At 42.8% G+C, this 23,142-nt stretch overlaps 1 protein-coding gene and 1 long non-coding RNA gene across 9 annotated transcripts; both read left to right on the plus strand.

Moving 5' to 3' along the window:
- The first annotated feature begins 2,401 nt into the window (after positions 1 to 2,401).
- On the plus strand, positions 2,402 to 21,458 carry LOC121902406. 2 transcript variants are annotated; one of them, XR_006097537.1, is made up of 4 exons: positions 2,402 to 2,488; positions 8,087 to 8,172; positions 8,261 to 8,321; positions 20,997 to 21,458. It is a non-coding gene; the product is annotated as an uncharacterized LOC121902406 (long non-coding RNA). The 2 variants fall into 2 exon arrangements; XR_006097538.1 differs by lacking the exon at positions 20,997 to 21,458 and adding an exon at positions 8,398 to 9,632.
- On the plus strand, positions 9,859 to 16,682 carry LOC121902404. 7 transcript variants are annotated; one of them, XM_042419689.1, is made up of 5 exons: positions 9,859 to 9,995; positions 13,167 to 13,574; positions 13,765 to 13,850; positions 13,940 to 15,597; positions 15,958 to 16,682. In XM_042419689.1, exons 2-5 carry the CDS (start codon positions 13,233 to 13,235, stop codon positions 16,074 to 16,076), a joined length of 2,205 nt encoding a protein of 734 aa, XP_042275623.1. In that variant the 5' UTR covers positions 9,859 to 9,995; positions 13,167 to 13,232; the 3' UTR covers positions 16,077 to 16,682. The 7 variants fall into 7 exon arrangements, 4 of the variants coding, with proteins under 4 accessions (XP_042275623.1, XP_042275626.1, XP_042275625.1 ...); XM_042419692.1 differs by lacking the exon at positions 9,859 to 9,995 and having other exon boundaries at positions 11,140 to 13,574; positions 13,940 to 15,437; positions 15,573 to 15,634; XM_042419691.1 differs by lacking the exon at positions 9,859 to 9,995 and having other exon boundaries at positions 11,140 to 13,574; positions 13,940 to 15,437; positions 15,573 to 15,597.
- Positions 21,459 to 23,142: the final 1,684 nt, after the last annotated feature.

Below are 23,142 nucleotides of genomic sequence, written 5' to 3' on the forward strand. Positions count from 1 at the left end.
AAAATGTCAGATGTCTTTTCAGCGTACCATAAAATCAATGAATGCACAGTTGCATTGTTTAATCAATTCTGTATCATGACTGACTTACAATCATGCAGGTTTTGGCAAAAAAATCCAGTTCTGGACTCTACAGTACAGCTGCTGATAAGAGCTGCTGATAACGTATAATAAAGCTATCTGTCATCAGCACAAATTAATGTGTATATTAATGTGTTTATTTTAAAAGTCTGATATTGTCTGTGAGGTAACCGTACATGGATACAGTGCATGTTGTGTTATTACTCGACCCTTGCCTTTACCATGAATGAACATTTGTTAGTGAGATGACTGATGTGAATTTGGGCATTGATGGGTATTGTGCATGAAGGTCCAACAGGGTCCCAGGTCTTTCATTACATCTGTCATTACAACTGTCATTTTCCAAAAAAGTTCTATTTACGGTCAGCAGAGTAACAAAAAGGTCTGAGTGGACTTCAGTCATAGAGGCTTGGCTCAGCATGTATGCTTTGATTTGTCCTTCATTGTTGTCCATGTTGACAGCCATGAGCTAAGCTGCACAACAAGTTTCCTGCTGCTGTACACATCTGCTGGAGGTATGATGCTTTGCTCATGGACATTATCCTGATTAGGCTCCAGTACTAATGCTCAGCAGTATAGAATAGAAGAGAGAAATCAACTTGACTTTTGACTCAATTAATCATTTTAACCCTAAATGTCAATAACATAAACAATTCTCTAATTAAATGACTAAGTGAATTTCTTGCTATATTGAAAGCTTTCAAATAGCTTTCAGTTTGGGATGAAACTTTCAGGTAGGCTCTCAGTTTCTGCATGGTATAAATGACATGCTGATATTAGAATATGGCTGTCATGTTATCCTTTTGCAAATCTAGAAAATTCAAGCAAGCATATCCTCTGTATTGTATCACCTGAGGTTTAGTTTATGGTTTACCTGTGACACTCAAACGTGCTTCACCTTATGATGTCACTATATCATGGGTGGGATATCCTAGAAGGCTGATCCTACCCCACGTTTAAAAATCCTGATTTAAAATGTCCAAAACTACCTGTAACTTATCAATTTTAAGGGTGCTTTGTCATAATCCTTCAGCTCATTCTTGTCCTTTTTCTGTGCATGAAGGGAGGGAGAAAAAATCTGTAGAGCAGTAACAATTATCCAGAATAAACGATATGTTTCAGAACTTTGTGTTGGAACTTGTTTTGTCACCATTCTATGTAATGGGTCTGTAAATAAGAAATGACCTGTCAAATACAGCACAGCAGTCACACAAATACACTGAAGAGCAGGGCTGTAGTTCCCACTGAATAGGTTATGTCTTCAGTATTTATTTGAGTGCCTCTTTAAAGCACTGTTTAAATAATGTGTTTTTAATTAATTTGGGAGGTTTGGGCAACCTTAGGATTTTTACAGGCTATGTAAATATGAAGCTGTAACTTTTATCTGCCTTGTGTATTCCTGACTGTGTATAGAAAGTACCATGTAGACTTCCTATATGGTGGATATTATGGTTCATGGTGGGCACTTAACCACTAGGCCATCAGGGCCCCTCCGAGAGTACTTAACTGCATAAATAAAATCCAGATTATTAAAAAATATATCAAGATGGTGTGGGGTGTGTTGGTGGAATCCTGGCTATAGCTGTGCATAATTGCCTGCTATGACTCAGCCAATTATGAAACCTTTTGATTGGCTTTCAGTGGACCAAGACAAAGGCTGAATTACCAACCAGGAAAATTGACCGCCTTGTTGGGACAATGCGGACCCCTGAACCCCAACCGGCAGGTAACTTGGACGGTCAGCTGGAATGACTTGTGGTGCTGGGCTGAGCCTGGATAGGAGACTACTAGGCCGCTCCTGTGACTATTGAGGAGACACGCTGTTTCCACACTGGTGGAGACAGACTCTTCAGGAACTCTGGTGAGACTTGATATGGAGACAAATAGAACAAACATTTTCCCTGACATAGTGAAACTTCAGACTGTTCAGACAGACTCTGGGGGTGGGGAAGAAATTGGTTTGCTGCCCAGCGTGGGTTGCAACCCTAGAGGTCAAAGGCCAAAGGCCAAGATGGCGGCAGGTAGAGCAGGTGCAGTCACAGCTCTCTTACTATACGGATTGCTTTTTAACTTTTTAAGACCTTTTGACATTAACCCACTCCTAAGCTTTTATGGAAAAATACATGCAAACAATGCTGATCTGTTAAGCTAACAAACAAACCAAGCCATGGGAAACTTTGTATATGGGAAACACACGCTAGCTTTGACATTCATGTATCCATCTTTGTACAATCGAATGAAGAAACATACAAAGCCACCAACTATACTTCAACACAGTGATGCACTGATCATTACGATTTGTCTGCTGTTATCTGAAGACATTCATCCGTGCCCCGGCCCGCTCCATGCTAAACCAGAGAATGAAGCCAACATCTCAGCGGACGTAACACGCAACACAACTGTCTCACAGGTACGCACTTTGTGTAGTGACAAGTTACCGTTTGATCATGTTCAACAAACTAACCTTCCTCATCGCCCCCGCTTGTTGCACGCTGTTGGGAGTGTGCCTGCCCGGACTGGAGGAGCTGGTGTGGCGGTCGCGGTGGCCGGGCTGCCAGGGACTTCCCGGACCGGGTTTGACGGGTCGCGACGTGCCGTCGGGGGTCTGTTGGCACCGGGGGTGAGGTTGGGTGCCGGCGTGGAGGCCGGGAGCGCCGCGGCGTTGTCAGCGGGTCCATGCGTTTCGGCTGTTTCGGAGAGCGAGGGGGACGCTTCACCGGCTGAACCACGGAATATTCCGACCATTGCTGACTTCTGTTCAAGTTATCCACGTGCAGTTGGAAATACTATGCACAATGTAAACAGGAAACTGGTAAATCCGGCGATCTCAAAAAACAGGAAGTGGGATGTTTTTCGGACTGTCAATCAGTCAAAAACCGTTTGGGATCCTAAAGCTAAGCCAAAGGGTCTTTTGGGTGGGCATTTGAACATAAGAAGTATTAAATCTTTAAGTGATCAAGTCCATCATCTTTTACTGGATTCCAATTTAGACTTCCTTTGTTTATCTGAGACTTGGCTTCACAAAAACACTCCATCAGCAGCATTAAAAGTCCCTGGTTTTAACATTTACAGGAGAGATAGAGTGGGCTCAAAGGGAGGAGGAGTTATGATTTATGTGAAAGATAGTATCCAGTGTAATGAAATCCATTGGTCAAACTGTAAGGAATTGGAATGTATTGGACTAAATATAATTTTGTCACCACAGATGTCCTTTATTCTTATTGTAATTTACCGTCCTCCCTCTTCCAATACTAGTTTCTATGAGAAATTCGAGAAATTATTAAAAGAATGTAATTTCAACAAAGAAGTATTTATTATGGGAGATTTTAACATCAATTGGGAGGACAAATCCTCTAGAAAGAACCTCAAACAGATAACCGATAACTTTGACCTCATGCAACTGATCGCCCACAAGAATAACTAATTCCACCAGTACTCAAATTGATTTAATATTTAGTAACAGACCTGAGAGAATTTTAAAATCCTATAATATGGTACCTGGTCTCTCTGACCACAATTTGACACTGGTAGCAAGAAAACTAAGCAATAAGTGGTTTAGCCCTAATGCCAGAGAATATGAATCTTTTGGAATTCCCAAAAACAAACAGGAGAACTTCAAAAGTGCTGTTCAACAGATTGATTGGCATGATCTACTGCTGGGCATAGACCATGAAGAAGACAGTCAAATATTCTCAAAAAAACTAGAGAGCATTATTAAAAATTTTAACTGCAAATTAGGCGCAAAAATAACAAAAACACTGTCCCTTGGATAAATGCAGACATTTTAAAACTAATGAAAGAAAGGGATCTTGTCTTAAAAACTGCATTAAAAACTAAGTTGAGTCATGAAAGACAACATTTTGCTAGTTTAAGGAACAAGGTGGTAAAGAAACTAAGAAAAGCAAAGGCAGATTTTTTCTTGACCATAATAGAAAAGGCAAGAGGTAACTCTAAAATTATCTGGAACCAGTTAAAAAAACCAACAGGACATCACAATAAAGACAGGAAACTGCTTGAACTTAAAGTAAATGGAATGCTTACAAACAATCCTGGGGAAGCTCTTAACCACTACTTTATTGATTCTGTAGCTACCATTGCACAATGTTTTTCACCTGAATACACAAATGTTTGTCCAGTCAATACAATGTAACCGGCTTTCAGCATAAGGAATGTCACTGAATCAGAGGTTGCCAGAATGATTAAATCTGTTAAGCCATCCAGAGCAAAGGATATATTTGGTATGGATGCAGTTATGCTCAAAGAGCTCAGTACAACACTAACTAATCCTATTACCAAAATTATTAACCTCTCAATTTCTCAGGGAATGTTTCAGAGTGTTTGGAAGTCAACTGTTGTTGTCCCAATATTTAAATGTGGAGATCCCTTTTCCACCTGTAATTACAGACATATCAGTATCCTACCTACAGTATCAAAGGTTGCAGAGAAAGTGGTAGCTGAACAAATCACCTGCCATCTGAACACTAGCTCATTTGCTCTGCACCCAATGCAATTTGGCGTCAGAGCTTATTATTCAACTGAAACAGCCGACTGTTTTTTCATAGAAAAAGTTAAATCTCCATTGGATAAAGGTGGTGTTGTTGGAGCTGTGTTTCTTGACCTCAAGAAGGCATTTGATACTGTGAATCATAGAATTCTCATGTCTAAGTTGTCTAGTTTCATTTTTTGTTCAGATACACTTAAATGGATAGAATCATATTTGTTAAATCAATCTGAGTCTATCCAAATACAGAATAATCAATCAGCTGCCCTTCGTCTGTCCACAGCAGTCCCACATGGATCAATCCTGGGCACATTGCTATTTACATTGTATATCAATGATTTCCCATCTGTATGTCCTGACACCAACATTCAGATGTATGCTGATGACACAGTAATTTATATACATGGTGGCAGCAAGACACAAGTTGCCAATGAACTCACAAACTCCATGGCTCATGTAACAGCACGGTTAAAGCAATGCTGTTTGCAACTAAAAGTGTCTAAAACAGTAAGTATGTTTTTCACCAAGACAAACAGTTCTAGTGTAGAGCCGGATGTCTTTGTATCAGGGGAGAGGCTACAGGTCGTATCTGAATACAAGTACCTTGGTGTTTTGATTGACTCCAAACTTTCATTCAAGGCTCAGGTTACAAAGGTCTGTAACCGGGTCAAATTCAATCTTTCAAATTTCAGGTTCACTCAAGATTATATGTCAACCGAGGCGGCTAAGATGTACATGCATTCCATGGTCATTTCCCATATCATTTACTGTTTAACAACCTGGTCGCAGCCTAGCAACACTACTCTAAAACCGACCAAAGTCTTTGTATAAACGAACACTTAAAATCCTTGACAAGAAACAGGTACATTTTCATCATTGCCCAATATTAAAAAAATATAACTTGTTGAGTTGGGAAAACTTGATTTAATACGTAGATGTTTGTCTTATGTACAAGATTATATATGGTTTGACCTCTCCTCTGCTCAGACAGTTTGTCAACATAAGAACAACTGCATATGGGTTCACAAGAGGTGCAGCAAGAGGGGATTGCATCATCCCACTGAGAAAAAGTACTTTCAGTCAGTCTGCATTCTCTGTTAAAGCTGCACTAGAATGGAACTCCATCCCAGCAACTAATAGAGAACTGGACACGTATAGTTCGTTTAGAGCTCATTTAAAGAAATGGTTAATTAGTACTCAGCTCTGTCAGCACTAAGACTTAGTCGCACCTTGTTGTCCTCAGTCTATCTGTGCTGAACTTCCCTTGCTGTCTACTGTCACCTGTCGCTATCTTGCTACTGCCAGTCTGCTTTCATGTACCTGCATGTATGTCTTATTGTGGTTTTGCTTTTATTGTGTCAGACTAATTTATGTATTTTACATACTGTGCATGCTTTTTGTATCTGTGCTTCTGCTTTGCATGTTCTAGTTAGTGTCTAACAATGCAACTCGATGTGGTCTTATTCAATCCACTTTTCTATTAACATTAATATCTTCATGTATTTATTGTCTTGCATATCTTGTATCATGAGTCTGTGTGTTGCATGTTTTAAGGATGTCCTGAATGATGTTTTTTATTAATATTATATATGTTCTTCTTTCTTCATTTTATTAATTGTTCCGCATGCTCATAAAAGACTTCAGTAACTTCAATAATTTCAATCTCATTTTCATATTCTGTTTTTAGGGTGACTCTGTAACATCTTTCCAGGGACTACAGATGAAAAATAGCCTCTTGGCTAACTCTGACGCATTTACAGCAATGTTTATAAATGTGCATTGTCCCTGTTAAATAACCAAACAAATAAAATAGATAAATAATCAGAGGACTGTATACTGGAGCTGTATGTTCTTGGGTTGTTGGGCTGTGTCATAAACATAAGGGGAGGAACTTTCACTCTCCCTGATGGACATGTGTTAGAAGTAAAGGGGCGGGGTTTATAGTTCCTCTTTCTTCCTTTCCCTTTCCTAAACTGGACTGGTTTTCATTGAGAAGATAACAAGGGGGTGTGGTTAAGCTGCGGGTTGATAAAAGGACACCACGGTGAGGTGCGCGCGCAGCCACTGGAGTAATGTGATGCGGCTCAGCTGGGAAAGCGCGAACATTGAAAGTGATACGAGTTGAGTTAAAGCCCAGAGAGACGTCCTTTTTAGAAGCGTTCGAGACCTTACAGCTTCACACCTTTCTTGCATCCGGACCCTTGAGTAAAACCAGTTTTGTTCTTCGGGGACCCATCCCCCAACCACCAAAAACTGAACTGAACCGCCAGAAGGAGCTCGCGGCTCACGAGAGCAACGCCAGCGCTGGCAAGGCCGAGTCGGAGGGACTTGAAATGCTAGTCGGCGTGGAAACCCGATAAGGTAACCCACCTCCAGACTGTCTATCTCTGACCTTGGAAACCAGTCCGTCTTCCTCTGTATTCTCCCACGTTTTCTCCTTTTCTACACTCTCCAGGTTAGGACTAGTATTGGTGCTTAATACTGAATCCCCTAGACTTGACTAGTCCGTAACACATGCCATTCTGATATCTCAGTGACTGGCTGTCCTGTGGCCCACACCATTGCAGCGCTGACAGAGTCAATTCAATTCAATTCATTTCAATTCAGTTTCATTTATATAGCGCCAAATCACAACAAAAGTCATCTCAGGGCACTTTTCACGTAGAGCAGGTCTAGACCGTACTCTTTAATTTACAGGGAAGGGAACATTATATTTAGGTCTATAGTTGGCTAAAATGCCTCAATCAAGAGTAGGCTTCTTAAGAAGAGGTTTAATTACAGCTACTTTAAAGAACTGTGGTGCATAGCCTGTTACTAAAGACAGATTGATCATATCTAGTAAAGAAGTGCTAACCAAGGGTAAGATTTCCTTAAGCAGCCTAGTTGGGATGGGGTCTAAGAGACAGGTTGATGGTTCAGATGAAGAAATCGTTGAAGTCAGTTCAGGAAAGTCAACTTGAGAAAAACAGTCTAAATATAGATCAGGTTTTACAGCTGTTTCTAAGGTTCCTGTGTTTAGTGATAAATCGGCGCCTGTTGAGGGCAGGAGGTGATGAATTTTGTCTCTAATAGTTTGAATTTTATCATTAAAGAAGCTCATAAAGTCGTTACTACTGAGAGCTATAGGAATACAAGGATACATATTTGTGTGTGTATTGGACCAGTGTGAATAGCATAGCAGGCTCCCTCCTTTGCTCCCCGCCCATTGAATGCCGCTGGGCTGGGAGCAATCAGTCTATTCCACCTTGATTACTGGGCGGTGCCGTGCGGGGTTATATCTGGGGAAGGGCTACGCACCTTGGATGTGTGTCCTCCTAATCTTTCTGGAGCCTGAGTTTGGCGTCGGCATTGTAGTTTGGCATGGCTGTGTCGGATCCACGTGGCTATCTTGAGACGCTGGTTGTCGACATTTCCTCCGTTCACTTTTGTCAGGTATGTTTCGACGCTATTGCTGCATATCTGGGCCATATTAGTGGCGTGTCTGATGCGCTTTCTGCTTTCCAGCAGAGTCGGCCTGTATTCTGGCCAGGAGTTGGGAGTGTGTGGCCTCGGAGCCGTGCGCAATAAACCATGCGCTGCGTTGGATTCCTGAGGTAGGTTGGCTCGTTTCTGTCTGGCGTTTTTATGCATTTGTTTGGCTGCACATGAAATGTGACTCTGGTTTCTGATTGCTGTTGGCAGTTGCTGCATCCCTTCGCGGCTACCTCCCCTGTTGCCTGAGAAGTTGTGCCTTCACTTACTGGTATGTGTGAATTTACTTGTTTTAATCAATCTAATTGTAATTCGGCGTAGTAATTTTAGTCTGTTGTATATCACAGCAAGTGGCTCCACCTCTGAAGCGGGCCTCTGCGCTCCAGCTACTGCTGTTCTGTCTGTGGTTTCACCTCGGCAAGCTCACTGCTTGCCTGTAAGGAATTGGTAGTAATACCAGGGGTGCTAAGCACCAGCTACTGGTCGATAGTGCAGTCACCCAAGACTGCAAGACCAGGCAGACCAACCTGTGCACCGCCTGGATTGACTACAGGAAAGCCTATGACTCAGTGCCACACACATGGATACTGGAATGCTTGGAAATGTACAACATCAACAGGACACTAAGAGCCTTCATCAAGAACTCAATGAGGCTGAGGAAAACAACTCTGGAGGCCAACTCAAAGCCAATTGCACAAGTTACCATCAAGTGCGGCATATACCAAGGTGATGCACTATCCCCACTGCTGTTCTGCATAGGCCTGAACCCCCTCAGCCAGATCATCTCAAAGAGTGGCTACAGATACCGGTTCCAAAGCAGAACAACCATCAGTCACCTCATCTACATGGATGATATCAACTAATAACTTGCAGAGTGTGAAGTTTGGCAATGTGGTACTGCCTCAACCAACACACATCAGCCACTAGGGTCACTAGGGACGCCCACTGCCTGCAAGATTAGGACTGTAACTGGGGGGCTGGCTGTGCTCCTGAGGGTGAAGGCAGGGAACTCTGCAACTGTCCATGAGTTTTGGATGGCCAGCATCATTGGGCTGTACTTGTTGACCCACTGAGACTTTGGCCCTTCAGCAGCACCAGGGAGAGGGAGCGAGACATGCCAAGTCAGACTCTCCATCTGCCGTGCCACTACCAGCAACGTGCACACCACCTATCCAGTTACCATACACCCACACCCAAACTGCACACCACCTGTCACACAGCAGAAGTATTGGTTTTATTTGATTCCTTGTGTTTATATTTTTTATAGTTGGTGTGGTTATTTTATATTGCATGATTCTGATTGCATTTAGAATTGCTTTTATTGTTGTTTGGTTTTATTTGCATGCTTTTAGTTTGAATTTTGCTGTGTTGAGTCAATGCATATTTACTTCCTCACACTGTGATTACTAAATACTTGCACCTGGTGGAGCCCTTGTACGTGATAGAGTGTGTTACAAACCAATGGAAGAAGAGACTTCAGCCTAATTGTTATGGATATTCCATAACTGACCAGGACAACAGAATGTCAAGCTGTACTCCTCTGTTCTCTCAAACAGAAGATAACACATGTTGTTTAATAAACCAGGAGCCTCACAGGCGAACCAAGGCCAGAATGCAGGTCATCATCAGACGCAACAAGACAAACCAAAGATACAGATTTAGGTCATAGGTTTATGATTCGGAACTGACGAACTAGTTTCTATGATTGGCTTAAAGGCTGGTTTGGGACTGTGTGGGTCAGACGAGTTTGGGGACACCGTACGAACAGGAGGTGTCCCTTGAGTCGCTCTCCCTTGCAAGGTTCTTCATTAAAGTTTTCCCAGAATCATCATACGAAGTTTGGTTTGGTCTTCTCTTCTTCAAACTGACAACTGCCAGTGCATCACCTCCGAAAATCCACAACAATTTGGCGTCACGAACAGGATTTCAACACAACAAAGACGTGGTAAGTGCATAATTTTATTTTATTATTGTGCCTTACCATGTCTGCGTTTGACGAAATCACAAAGAAACTGTGCATCACTTTCACTTTAAAGGTGGTCACAAAGTGAACAAAAAAAAAAAAAAAAAGCAAAAAGCTGATGGTTAAAGAATCTAAACACATGAAAATGTGTTGAAACTGTGCAGTGATAAGCAGGTGCAAAGCATGTGGTTGTGAAGAGGTAAAAAAAGGCAGAGTTGAGTGAGTCTTAACTCCTGCAGTGCCACAAAAGTGGCTGGGATTTCTGGGCTAGCTTCGGGCTACGTCCGGCACAGGGGGACCCACCTGAGGTTTAAACTATAGAAAAGACGTTTTCGGGGTAGGATTTGGCCTATTTCGTTTAAGCCAAGATCGGGGATCATCCACTCTGTGTCCTGTGAGAAATGTTTTCAGACTTGGGATTCTAAGTCCTAGAGTCGGGCGCCGGTAAAAATTTTTTCAAACAATAAACAGTGTACACAAGACGAAGAGTTGCTTCGTCGGTTTGGCTTCAGATCACTGCTATTGCACCAGGAAGAGAGGTGTAAAAAAAAGAACTTCGGTGATGCTGGGAAAGTTTTGATGTGTCTGTTTTGTGTTTGATGTGTTTGTTTGTGTGATGTTTTTAATGTAAATGTGTTAAAATGGGCAACAACACGTCTAAAGCAGTGAGTAGAACACAATCTACTACAAAATTAATTCATTCACCAAAACACAAGAGAAAGAACAAATCTGTTTCAGTAGGAAACAAACGCACCAATTCAGAAGTAAAAGGTCAATCTGCCATTGATAAGCTTCCCGAAGCAAACCCCCACACACTCACAGATGCACAATATAGAGCGATGTTTTCTCCACAATCTCCGGCGGGAGTTGTTGGTAGATTGAAAGGATGGACTTTTGTGTTTCCATTTTCTTCCCTTATGAATCAGTGGACAGATGGCGAATGGCCATACGAAGGAGCGTTTGATAGAGATAAGCTTCAGATTGCTGAGTACAATGTTAACCCAGATTTTGGAAATCCATCTTGGGATAGTGCGTATATGAAAGATTGTGTAAATGTGTGGTTAACTGTTGCTCGTCAGAGGTGTGGAGTGAGTCTGGATGAAAAAAGAGTTGATCGTTTTTCAGAGCAGCAGTGGAGAACTGTGTTAAATGTGTGACAGCATGTCACTTGCCTATGTTGGAAGCAGAGTTGCAAACCAGAGCTACAGAAATGATGAAAATTAAACAGAGGCATGGTGAGAATGTGAAGGCCATTTCCAAAGCTATCATATACGGTTGGGCAAAACGGCAAACTGATGCTCCCTCTCCACAAACTTTGTTGACCATTGTATCCAAAGCTGGAGTGCCTTTGCAAGAGTCACACACAAACAAAACAATGATTTCAATTTTTCCACAACTTTCACCTTCAAACCCCTTTTCAGCTGCTAACATGACTGATCAAACCATTTCACAACAAGCAAAGACTGACGATGAATTTCTCTTACTAGCCGCAGCTGTTGAGGGACAAAGACTACAGACTGAAGTAGAAAATAGAGAAGAGCAGATAGCAGCTAGAGAAAGGGAAAGAGACAGTCAGGCTGCTAGAGAAAGGGAAAGAGTTAAACAGGAAAAGAAAGATAGAGCCGACGAAGAAAAAGCTAGGAAAGCTGCAGAAAAAGAAAAGAAAGCTAATTTGTCATTCAAACAGGTAAAAAGCCAGAAAAGAAAGGAAAAGAAAAGACATTTAGCTGCCGTTGCTGAAGAAACAGAGATAGACACTCAGGACAGCTCAGGAGAAAGTGAGGTAGAACTTGAGTTACAAGGAGCCAGAGGTAAGGGGGAGGAGTCTGACACAGATCATAGTGACGACACAGAACCTGCAGTCAGGCCAAAGATGACACAGAGACGACCCCACACTGCAAGTAGCAAAACTCAGAGACGAGGTACAACTAGAATGACACATTCACATCTGGAAAGACATACAAGATCGAAAACTAACATTTTAGAGCCCCCTCTAAACATTACATCCACCTCAATAAATGCTCCAAAAATCATGGTTGGCAACACAGCTGTCTGCAAACCATGGACTCCTGCTGAGATAGTTGGAATGACACAAAATGCCCCCAATCCGACCACAAACCCAGATGAATACTGGGGATGGTTAAGATATGTATGCTCTGTGTATAACTGTCTGATACCTGATGTTGAACAATTACTTGCTGGCTCATACAGAACGGAGTCTGGCTTGTGGCTCCACCCTGATGGTCGACCGGTTTGCCCTCGAGCTCTCCTTCATGTACTGGCACGTGTGACGCATGGTCCAGCGCATGTTGGAAGAGGGGTGATGAATGATGTTATTCGCTCACAGTGGTTTGCTCCAGGCATTACTCAAGTTTCACAAACACTTGTGGATAGTTGTATGATATGTCAACAGACCAGAAAAAAGAATAGCACAGTGAAACATGACCACTTAGAACCCCCATCAGGTCCTTTTGTAAATATGCAAATAGATTTTGTACATATGCCAAGCTCACAAGGCTTCAAATACTTGCTAGTCATAACCGACAGGTTCTCGAAGTGGGTAGAAGCTTTTGCAACGAAAAAAGAAGATGCAAGAACAGTTGTAAAGTGTCTGCTAAAAGAGGTAATCCCTAGGTACGGAGTGCCGCAGGGAATAGATAGCGACAGAGGTCCAGCTTTTGTGTCAAAAATCACTCAGGGACTGTCAGAAATCTTAGGATTTAAGTGGCAGTTACATGTTCCTTATCATCCACAGAGTTCAGGTCAAGTTGAGAGAATGAATGCAACTATCAAAGACAGATTGACCAAAACAGTCCTAGCCACAGGCCTGAAATGGCCTGATGCACTGCCGATTGTGCTGTACTCCATTCGGAGTGCACCAAGTGCAACTACAGGACTGAGTCCTCACGAGGTGCTGATGGGAAGACCAATGTCCACAGGGACAAGTCCCCCACTGACACCACACAAAGCTACTCTGCTTTGGACGGATGAGTTCATGACTGAGTATGTGAAAAGACTAACAGAGATTTTGAGAAAGTATCATTTACAGGTGGCTGACAGACTCCCCAAACCATCGGAAGAACCAATTCATTCCTTTCGAGAAGGTGACCTGGTATTAATCAAATCTCTGGAAAAAGTGTCTTTGTCTCCTAGGTGGAAAGGTCCATACCAGGTGCTGCTGACTACTAGGACGGCCCTGAAGGTCGAAGGCAGAGCAGAATGGATCCACGCCACAAGGTGCAGACTGGCCCCCCCAACCACTGGCGGAGGAGAGCAGAGCCCTGGCAGGTAACCGGATGGTTACTCCTTTTTTCTCTCCTGTTTAGTAGGTTCGGGCAGGGGACAGGTCAAGTCGGTCCAAATGAGAGAGAGACAGGAGTCTCTCTGATTCCAGGCGAAGGAGAGCGGAAAGGCTTTCCTTCTCATGACACAGTCGGTGCCATGAACCCAGTGCCCCATGGACAGGGGCGCCCTTTGCAGAATGATCCAGAAAATGCAGACCAAGAGCCAGATCTTGGACATACGGACAAATCAATAAGCCCATTGGGACTCTACAACACTGTAAGTCCTGACAAAACAGTGAGATACATTGACAATGCTGCAATGAGAGAGTCTGAAGAAAAAGAGTCAGAAAAGACTGATGGACATATTTTACCAGCTCTCTCCCGAGTTAAACGAATTGTGAATTCTATTGTTTTTAAATGTCCTATTGACAGATGTAAAATGAATGATTGTAATATTGCATATCCAGTTACTTTTTCTCGAGGTAGATGGCGGTGGTCTACATATGATAAAACACTGTTTGAGACGAAGCAGAGTTCATCCACGTCGACGAAGGTAACGTTTTCACTTGTTAGACCACTAAGCAGACCTCTGGAATTGTGGTGTTTCACCAGACAGCAACTGAGAGGTTCTCCTGATTGTAGATCTTGGAGTGCAAATTTCCAGGAGAAGGGGGGAGAACTGGTAAGCTGTAAGTTCATGGAGAATGATGATTACCCCTGGAGTGGTTACTTTGCATCCACTAACACAATTGCTCCAACTAAATCTGAACCAAGGGTGCAAAACAAATTACTGCGTAGCGCTCAGCAACCAGTAGTGCGAAAAGAAAATTCAGCCCTTAGTCTTATGCTTGATTATGCGCGTGATCGTAATCTCAGTAAGTGTTGGCTATGTCAAAATATGCCAGCTTCAATACATTCTCCAATGTCTAATCCAATTCCATTCACCAAAGCTGATTATGAGACGTTCAATTGGAATGATCTTGCTTCAAGATTTAGAGAAGAAGCAGACGATTGCTATACTCCAACATATCCTGTGGATGTTAAGTCATCACAAAATACAGATATTGCTCTATACGTTGCAAGAACGGTAAATGACAAATATCTGCCAAGCGGATTTAATTTCACCACTCTTCTCCGCATCATTCACATACAAAGATATGTGAAACTAGGCTTTGAGTACAGAGTTCAGGTTGCTCTAGCTCAAACTAACTGTTCAAAACCTTCTGAAAATCAAGTGTGTGTTCCCCAACCATATACAACCACTGCTATGGCTAGAGCTCTAGTTTATGTGCAACCATGGGCTGGCACCTCATCCATAGGGCCAGTCAAGATTCAGTTACGCAACTGTTCGGCGCCACAACAAAACGAGCAAAGACCTCAGCGTGACTGCTCAACTTATCTTCCCCCTGTCTTCACTCATGAGCTACAAAATGTTTCTTTATGTTTCAGAGGGATAGGGAAGGGACATGAAGACTTAGGACAAAGTAGCTGTAACACTGTGGTAGATGTCACTCTTAAACAGTCCCCACTGCCTGAGAGAGTGTATCTAGTTTGTGGTGACAGGGCCTATCGGTGCGTGCCGTATGAAGACTCACGCGGTGTCTGTTATTTGGCGTACTTAATTCCCCTAATCAGAGAAGTAGAATCTACTGAGATAGCTTCACTGTATCCACCGTTACACATATACAAGAGAGAAATCTCATCAACTCAGAAAGTAGCCAGCTTCCTTCTCCCTTGGTATGGTGTGTATGTGTCCCAGCAAGAGCTCTCATCTCTCTCCAAAGTCCTAGAAAATCATCTTAATGCCTCAAGCAGAGCTATGTTAGCCGAACACAAAGAGTTGCAGGAAGTCAAAACAGTAGCTCTACAGAATCGCATGGCTCTTGATCTCCTGTTAGCGGCTCAAGGAGGAACTTGTAAGCTCATAGGCTCTGAATGTTGTTCCTACATCTCTGATGCAACTGCTGACGTCATGGACATGGCACATGACACAGCACTGGGTATCAAAGAATTGCATGATAGTCATGGTTTTAACCTTGGTGATTTTTCAGGTGTCTTTGGGTCATGGGGGTCCGGATTGGTCAGGTTCCTGACCACTCTTGCTGTTGCTGTCTTCCTTTTCATCCTCCTCTGCTCATGTGTAGGTTTGATAATCAAGCTGGTAGTGAAAAAGACGACAGGGTCTGTACTCCAAGCAGCCCAGGTGCATGTCACTGGAAACACTGCAGATCATAATCACACAGGTTTGAGGTATTATGATTTTGAAACTTTCCAGGACTGGATGAGGCGTTTTCACCCAGGTATCATTTCAGATGAGGAGGAGGAAACTCAAAATCTGTAGGTTTAATGTTTCTAAAAGCTTTCTTGGTATAAATCACTCACACCGTGCTAAATTGAATAGAGTTATGTTTGTTTGTACTTCATAAAGTTGAAGAAACATATCATTTTCTATTTACAGGTGACATCTTAGAATAATTTTTTGATTCTTTAATGATGTGATTATTAATCTTATGCATTTTTAGTTTGAGAAAAGTTGTAGAAATAGAGTAGTGTTAATGATTAATCTCCTAAATATCTAGTCATCTTATATGTTTTTCATTAATGTGATTGAATGTTTAATTATTTTTGAAATGTGTGTTTGAAAATTGATGAAAATGAAGAGGATCACTCCAGGAGGATGGATTCCACATCACCATGCATCGTATGTGCTAGTAACCTCTCCATGGTGATGGCCCTCTACTGTACGCAAAGTGCATGGGTTGAAGACTTCACTTTGTGATTGATTTGTTTTATTGTTATGATGTAATCAAATGTTTGTATGACTCCCCTTTAAGTTGCTAGGATTTCATCTAGTAAGAGGCAGGAAGTGTCTTGTCTTAGGTTGTTTGCGCATGTGACTGGTGACCTCTGTCAATGACCTCCTTTAACGCTTTGGTGTTCTAGGAGATCTTCTTTGAGGATTTGCCTCACTACTGCCCCTGGTGGTTGGAAGACAGAACTCATGGGTCACATGACAGTTGTTTTAAAGGGGTACATAAGAGGGGTTTTTTATCTAATTTACTGATTGTTTGCTTTTATTGTTATTGCATTATGTGTTTAAATGATTATGTGTTTTGATGATTTTACTTTTGATTTTGTTCAATGCAATTGTTGATTCTTGTATTACTTTTGTGTGAGAATTGTTATCTGTTGTGCGGATGTTGTTTCTACTCTGTTTGTGCCCTTACAGTCCACCAGTCCAGTCATAAATTGGTAATTTGTATTGATCTTTTGATCAATAAGAGGGGATTGTTATGGATATTCCATAACTGACCAGGACAACAGAATGTCAAGCTGTACTCCTCTGTTCTCTCAAACAGAAGATAACACATGTTGTTTAATAAACCAGGAGCCTCACAGGCGAACCAAGGCCAGAATGCAGGTCATCATCAGACGCAACAAGACAAACCAAAGATACAGATTTAGGTCATAGGTTTATGATTCGGAACTGACGAACTAGTTTCTATGATTGGCTTAAAGGCTGGTTTTGGACTGTGTGGGTCAGACGAGTTTGGGGACACCGTACGAACAGGAGGTGTCCCTTGAGTCGCTCTCCCTTGCAAGGTTCTTCATTAAAGTTTTCCCAGAATCATCATACGAAGTTTGGTTTGGTCTTCTCTTCTTCAAACTGACAACTGCCAGTGCATCAGCTCCGAAAATCCACAACACTAATGAACCAATGACATGCCTTGGAGGAGGAACCAAGAAAGGAAGCACATGGAAACAAAGGTGAGGCAAACAACATGGCAGCAGAGCTGAGCTGGAGCAGAGCTAGAATTGGAGACAAGAGAAACTGACGAGGAAACAAGGGCCCACCAGCATGAACACTAGACGGCACCCAGAGTACTTTAACGCAACACACACAATGGGCAGGGTGCAAAGTCTGCCCCATTGTGTGAGTATAAGAAAAACAAAGTACTCTTGGCATAAGCAGCAGCTGGTGGTGTGATGCCGAGTTACTGCCATTTTTGTGTTGTTAGTGAGCAGTGGAGGTTTGTGGTATGATTGAGGATAGCGGCTCCAAAGGGGACGGGCACGCGGATGAGCAACACACCCTACAACAAGGAAAGGCCAGCACCTCCTCAGGCCACAGTGCAGCCAAGTCAGGCCTACGGCCCAGATTCACCTGGACCATGTGCTCGAGTGGAAAGCCCCTCTCCTCTTCAACTAGAAAGACTGTACGCTGTGGCGTAAAGGACATTATTAGGGTCAGGCTTCCTTGGTTGTAATTTTAACATTTTATAGTTTTAGTATTTTTAATTTTAACATTTTTATAGTTTTAGTATTTTTAGTTTTAACATTTTATAGCTTTAGTATTATACATTTTAGTGAAAAATCTTGTCAAATTTGATCATTATGGGAGAAAAACTGAACCTCATTTCCTATCGGATATCCTGACATACCTCCGCCACACTGTAGTGCCACCCCCGCGGCGAAAACAGCACAGACGCCGGGGAAAGCGTAGCGGCTGTCTTGTGAGGCTGAGGGCCGGGTTGGTACGTCCTGATCAAGGCGGATATGGAGCTGGGCCTCGCCTGTGTGTCTCTCGACGTTCTCTGGACCCTGTAGCTGCCTGTTTGGTCCCGGTGGCGGGCTCGGATGTGGTGTTCCAGCCCCGCAGACCTTGCTCTCCTTGTCTTCGCTGGCGCGGAGTGAATCTGGGGATCCTGCGGCCTCTGTGTTGGGCCTCCTTGTCAGCTGTTCGCCCTGACCCGCCAGCTCTTGCCAGGTTTGGTCTGGTCAACGCCAGATCACTTGGGAATAAATCATTTATCCTCAAGGATTTCTTCATATCCCGGGAACTGGATTTCCTCTTTATCTCCGAGACTTGGCTGAGTGTTGGTGAGTCCAGTGTCTCCACAGAACTTTTACCTGATGAGTGCTGCTATTTTAATTCTCCTTGGACATATGGCTGAGGAGGAGGAATTGCAACTGTTTTTAAGAGTGACTTTAAATGCAAACAGATATTGCTGTCATCCTCCTTCACCAGCTTTGAACTGAGTCTGTTTGAGCTGGGGCATTCTCACACGGTGTTGTGTGCTGTGGTTTATCGGCCTCCTAAATACAACAGAGACTTTTTATCAGATTTTTCTGTGTTCTTGGCTGATATTATGCCTAAGTATGACTAGGTCCTTATCGTTGGAGATTGTAATATTCATGTGTGTTGCCCTGAAAATCCTTTGGTGCGGGACTTTTTAAACATCATTGACTCTTTTAATCTTGTGCAGTCTGTACTTGGGCCTACACATGAACGTGGTCACACACTTGATCTTGTTTCATCTCATGGTTTGCCTGTTTTTAACCTGGAGATCTGTGACGCTTTTTTCTCTGATCATATGCCTGTACTGTTTGAAGCTGCTGTTTGCTGTCAAACAGTTAAACCTCGCGCTGCTGCTTGCACTTGTCGAGTTATTAACCCTTCCACTCCTGCTCACTTCTCAGATGCCTTCAGTCAAAACTGCGTCATGCCTGAATCTGTGTATGAGGATACAGAGGCTCTTAACTCATGGTTTCTCGACACCTGTCAAACTGCCATAGACATTGCGGCTCCATTGAAGACCAGACAGCATAAAACTAAATCGGAGGCGGAGCCCTAGCTGAATGAAACAACCCGTGCTGCCAGGCAGGATTGTCGAAGAGCTGAGCGGAAGTGGAAAAAGGACAAATTGCAAGTGTCTTTTCAAATGTTGAGGGATTACTGGCATCGTTACCAATCCACTGTGAAAGAGACTAAAAGAAAATATTTTTCTGATATTGTCCTGTTAAACTGCCACAAGCCTCGTGTGTTGTTTAAAGTGATCAACTCTGCTCTGAATGCACCACAGACTGTTGGAATTGAGGCCTCCCCGGCTGTGTGTGAAAAATTTCTTCACTTCTTCACTGATAAAGTCACTTCTACCAGAGCACTTATTTCACCTCCTGCCATTGACCCTTCAGTGTCTGTCCCCTGCTCTGCTGGGTTGGACACATTTGAGCCTGTAACCCTGCCCTTTGTTCAGGAGATTGTTGGTCATTTGAAGCCCTCAGGTTCTCCAGATGAAACTGTCCCTCCCCGACTTTTTAAGGAGGCTTTCCAGACTGTTGGACCATCTTTTCTCACAGTTATTAATAGCAGTCTGTCCTCTGGAGTGGTTCCTGTTCATTTTAAACATGCCGTTGTGCAACCTTTCTTAAAAAAACCTGGGCTGGATCCTACTGTTTTGGCAAATTTCAGGCCTATCTCTAAATTGCCTTTCCTCTCTAAAATCTTAGAAAAGGTTGTCTATTCTCAGCTCATGGACTTTTTAAATGAATAAAATATTCTTGAGATTTTCCAATCCGGTTTTAAAACATTGCACAGCACAGAATCAGCACTTTTAAGAGTTTTTAATGACATCTTTTTAGCTACTGACTCTGGTCACTGTGTTGTCCTTGTACTTTTAGATTTGACTGCAGCTTTTGATACAGTGGACCATGAAATCCTGATTGCTCGTTTGGATTAGTGGGTGGGCATCAGTGGCACAGCACTTGAATGGTTCAGGTCCTACCTGTCACATCGAACCTTCTGTGTCAGCCTTGATGACTCTGTGTCCTCCACTGCTCCCCTCTCATGTGGGGTACCACAGGGCTCTGTGCTTGGCCCTCTTTTATTTTCCCTCTATCTACTCCCACTTGGTTCAATTCTCAGGAAACATGGCATTTCTTTTCATTGCTATGCGGATGACAGTCAGATCTATGTCCCCCTAAAAAAGTCAGACTCCTACAGTGTTAAGCCATTGCATGAGTGTTTACATGACATTAAAGCCTGGATGTCTCTAAACTTCCTAAATTTTAATGAAAAAAAGACAGAAGTCATGGTCTTTGGTGGCACTCCTGTGACCCCCCTGGTGGATCTGGGTTCTTTGGCACAGTACCACAAGCCAACTGTGCACAATCTGGGGGTAAAAGTGGACTCAGACCTTAAATTTGACAGCCAGATGAAAGCTGTGGTGAAGTCAAGCTTTTTCCAGTTGAGGCAGCTGGCAAAAATTAAAGCAGTCCTTCAAAGACAGCACTTTAACACATTAGACAGGCCTCCTCACTGTCTCATTTTAAAGCTCCTCTTAAAACCCACCTCTTCTCTCTGGCTTTTGACACCATGTAGGGTGTTGCACCTTGTGTGAGCAGTGCACTTTATTTATTTGATTTTATTTGATTTTATTTGTTCTTATCTTATTTTATTTTATTTTATCTTATTTTATTTTATTTGTTTTTATCTTATTTTATTTGATGTTATCTTATTTTATTACTTTTATCCTATTGTGTCCTTCATCGTTTTATTGTGTTCTGTTGTGCTATTTATTGTGGGTTTTTTTATCTTGCTGTGCAGCACTTTGGAAACCTTGTGTTAAAACTGTGCTATATAAATAGAGTGGATTGGATTGGATTGGATTTATTGTTTTAGTAGTTTACTTATTTCACTACTTATTAGTATTAGTTATATATTTATAATTTTACTGTTTGCTAGCTCAACAGTTTTTATCCCCTTGTATCTACTGTGGACTGGCAATACATTATTTTCTGACCTATAAATTTGCAATGTGTTCCTTAGTTGCCACGTGTTGCTCTCCACCCGATTTATTTTAAAAAGAACCCCTCCTTCTTCACCCCTCCCCTTTTTACATACCTATCCGGTTACCAGACACCACCTATCTAGTCATCCTATGCCACCACCCAGTGGACGTCGCACACAACCCAGTCGACAGCGCAGAGCGACCTAATTGGACATCACGTGCCACCCAGTCAACAGCGCATACCACCCTGCTGAGTAGTACAGAGACCCAATTGGACAATTTATCCTACCAAGCCGAGGTTCACAAATTATATTATTTTGCACTGTTCCTTCTCTCTCATTCATTCTCTGCAAAGCTATAGCTACATACTATTTCCTACTTATACCTGCTTCCGTTTTCTTCTTCTTTGGATTAGGCAGACTAGACACTACAATGGTGTATTGCTACCCTGTTTGTTACTGATATTCTTTTTGACACTTGTTTATATTTTGTTATATAGTCCAATACTATACAAATTTTCCATTAGCTTCTTCATTTTTGTCCAGTTATCCAAGTTGAGTATGCAGAATAAAAACTGTTTCTCCAGCTGCTCCCAGGTCTCTGAACAGCTTCCTCCTTTTTAAGTGAGTAATTCTTGCCCTGGATGAGGATGTGTCTTACTGTCTCTGAGTCTCCACACTCACATTTCCCATCCGGGTGTTTCACAGTCAGAGCCAGCCCAGCCCCTCCTAGGTCCACAATGCTCAAGCCTCAACCTGGTTATGACAACTGAATCTTTTCTTTTGCAGGCAAAATGGCTTTTCTCCCTGTTTTCTGTATTGTAAATTAAGACTTCACCTTCTTTTCTCTTTCCCATGTAGTCTGCCACATTGCATTGTTGACTTGTTTATGATTGAAGTGTATTATGACAGTTCATATTGTATGGCAATTTCTACTCTTTCCTCATGACCAGCATTCTTTCCTAAGTAATCTGCTTCCTTGCTTCCCTCCACACCCATGTGTGCTCGTACCCAAATAAAGTATATTAGGCCTGGACTTGTATTTGATTTCTCTTGTTGGACCTCAGAGACCAGCCTGCAGGTTTCTCACTCAAAGGGAGTCCCTAAGAGACTCAGTCTCCCAGAATTCCCTGGGTACTTCACACCTTCACACACCCAGCTTTGAGCTACCATCGGTCACTGTGGCATGTGACCCATGATGACATGAGGTTAGCAAATCCAGAGCTCCCCCTCTCCACCTCCACTTTCTCCCCATTGTGGCTGCTGGAAGCAACAGGAATTGCTTTTCTCTTCTTTCCTCACGGCTGATGCAGGAGCAGCTCAGCTCCCTGCTCTCACATGTAGCTGGGAGTTAGGTGGAGTCAGGCACAGAGAGCACTCATACGGGCGGGAGTCTATGACGCACATTGTCTGGCTTCTGATCGACAAAGCAACTTAGTTTCTCACTCACGGTGGCACAAACACAGCAGTAGTAATACAGTCTAGCATCGTGAACACAACTAAACAGGCAGCAAACTTCAAATACTCCTCAGAGTAAAGCAGCACAAAGGGACTCGGTGGTCTGGCTATTCACGCAACAAACAACAGCAATAAAGCTTAAAAAGCTAAAAGCTAACAACAGCACTGGAGCTGAGAATAACAAACAATATAACCTAACTCTGCCCAGACTTAAATGGTAAATGGTAAATGGACTGTACTTGTATAGCGCCTTTCTAGTCTTTTACACTACGAATCACATTCACCCATTCACACACATTCATATGCTGAGCAGGGCTACCATGTAAGGTCCCAACCTGCCCATCAGAGGAAGTCTAATCATTCACACACATTCACACAATTTGGGGAGCAATTTGGGGTTAACTATCTTGCCCAAGGACACATCGACATGCTGACTGGAGGAGCTGGTAATCGAACCACCAATCTCCCGATTAGTGGACGACCTGCTCTTCCTCCTGAGCCACAGCCGACTTAAACCTCTTACTTGGTCACTTCAGAAAGCGAGCAGGAAGTGTGTTTCAGTCCATCTTTCAGTACAGCTCTGTTCCTCAGCTCGGATGCTGACGGGCCTCTCTCGCTGTCAGCAGGTTTCACGGCAAGCTGATCCTCTGCACTGTGGTGGAGAGAACAGCAGAGTCAACTCAGTTGAAGAAGAGCGGGGCAGAGAAGTTATCTGCGTCTTCCTGAGGAAATCTTTTTCTTCCTTCTGCAGGCAGTGAGAGCGCTGGTTGCAGCAGCGGTCTCTCTCGGATCCAGTAATTGTGTTTGGTTGAACACA

The sequence above is a fragment of the Thunnus maccoyii genome, chromosome 8, assembly GCF_910596095.1.
Source record: "Thunnus maccoyii chromosome 8, fThuMac1.1, whole genome shotgun sequence".
Lineage (NCBI taxonomy): Eukaryota > Metazoa > Chordata > Actinopteri > Scombriformes > Scombridae > Thunnus > Thunnus maccoyii.

Coding starts and splice junctions, on each gene's coding strand:
- LOC121902404 (XM_042419689.1), top strand. CDS start 13,233: ATGGATCCACGCCACAAGGTGCAGACTGGCCCCCCCAACCACTGGCGG. Junction 13,851..13,939: donor GTTCATCCACGTCGACGAAG/GTAACGTTTTCA, acceptor TCCTGATTGTAG/ATCTTGGAGTGCAAATTTCC. Junction 15,598..15,957: donor GATGAGGCGTTTTCACCCAG/GTATCATTTCAG, acceptor ATGAAAATGAAG/AGGATCACTCCAGGAGGATG.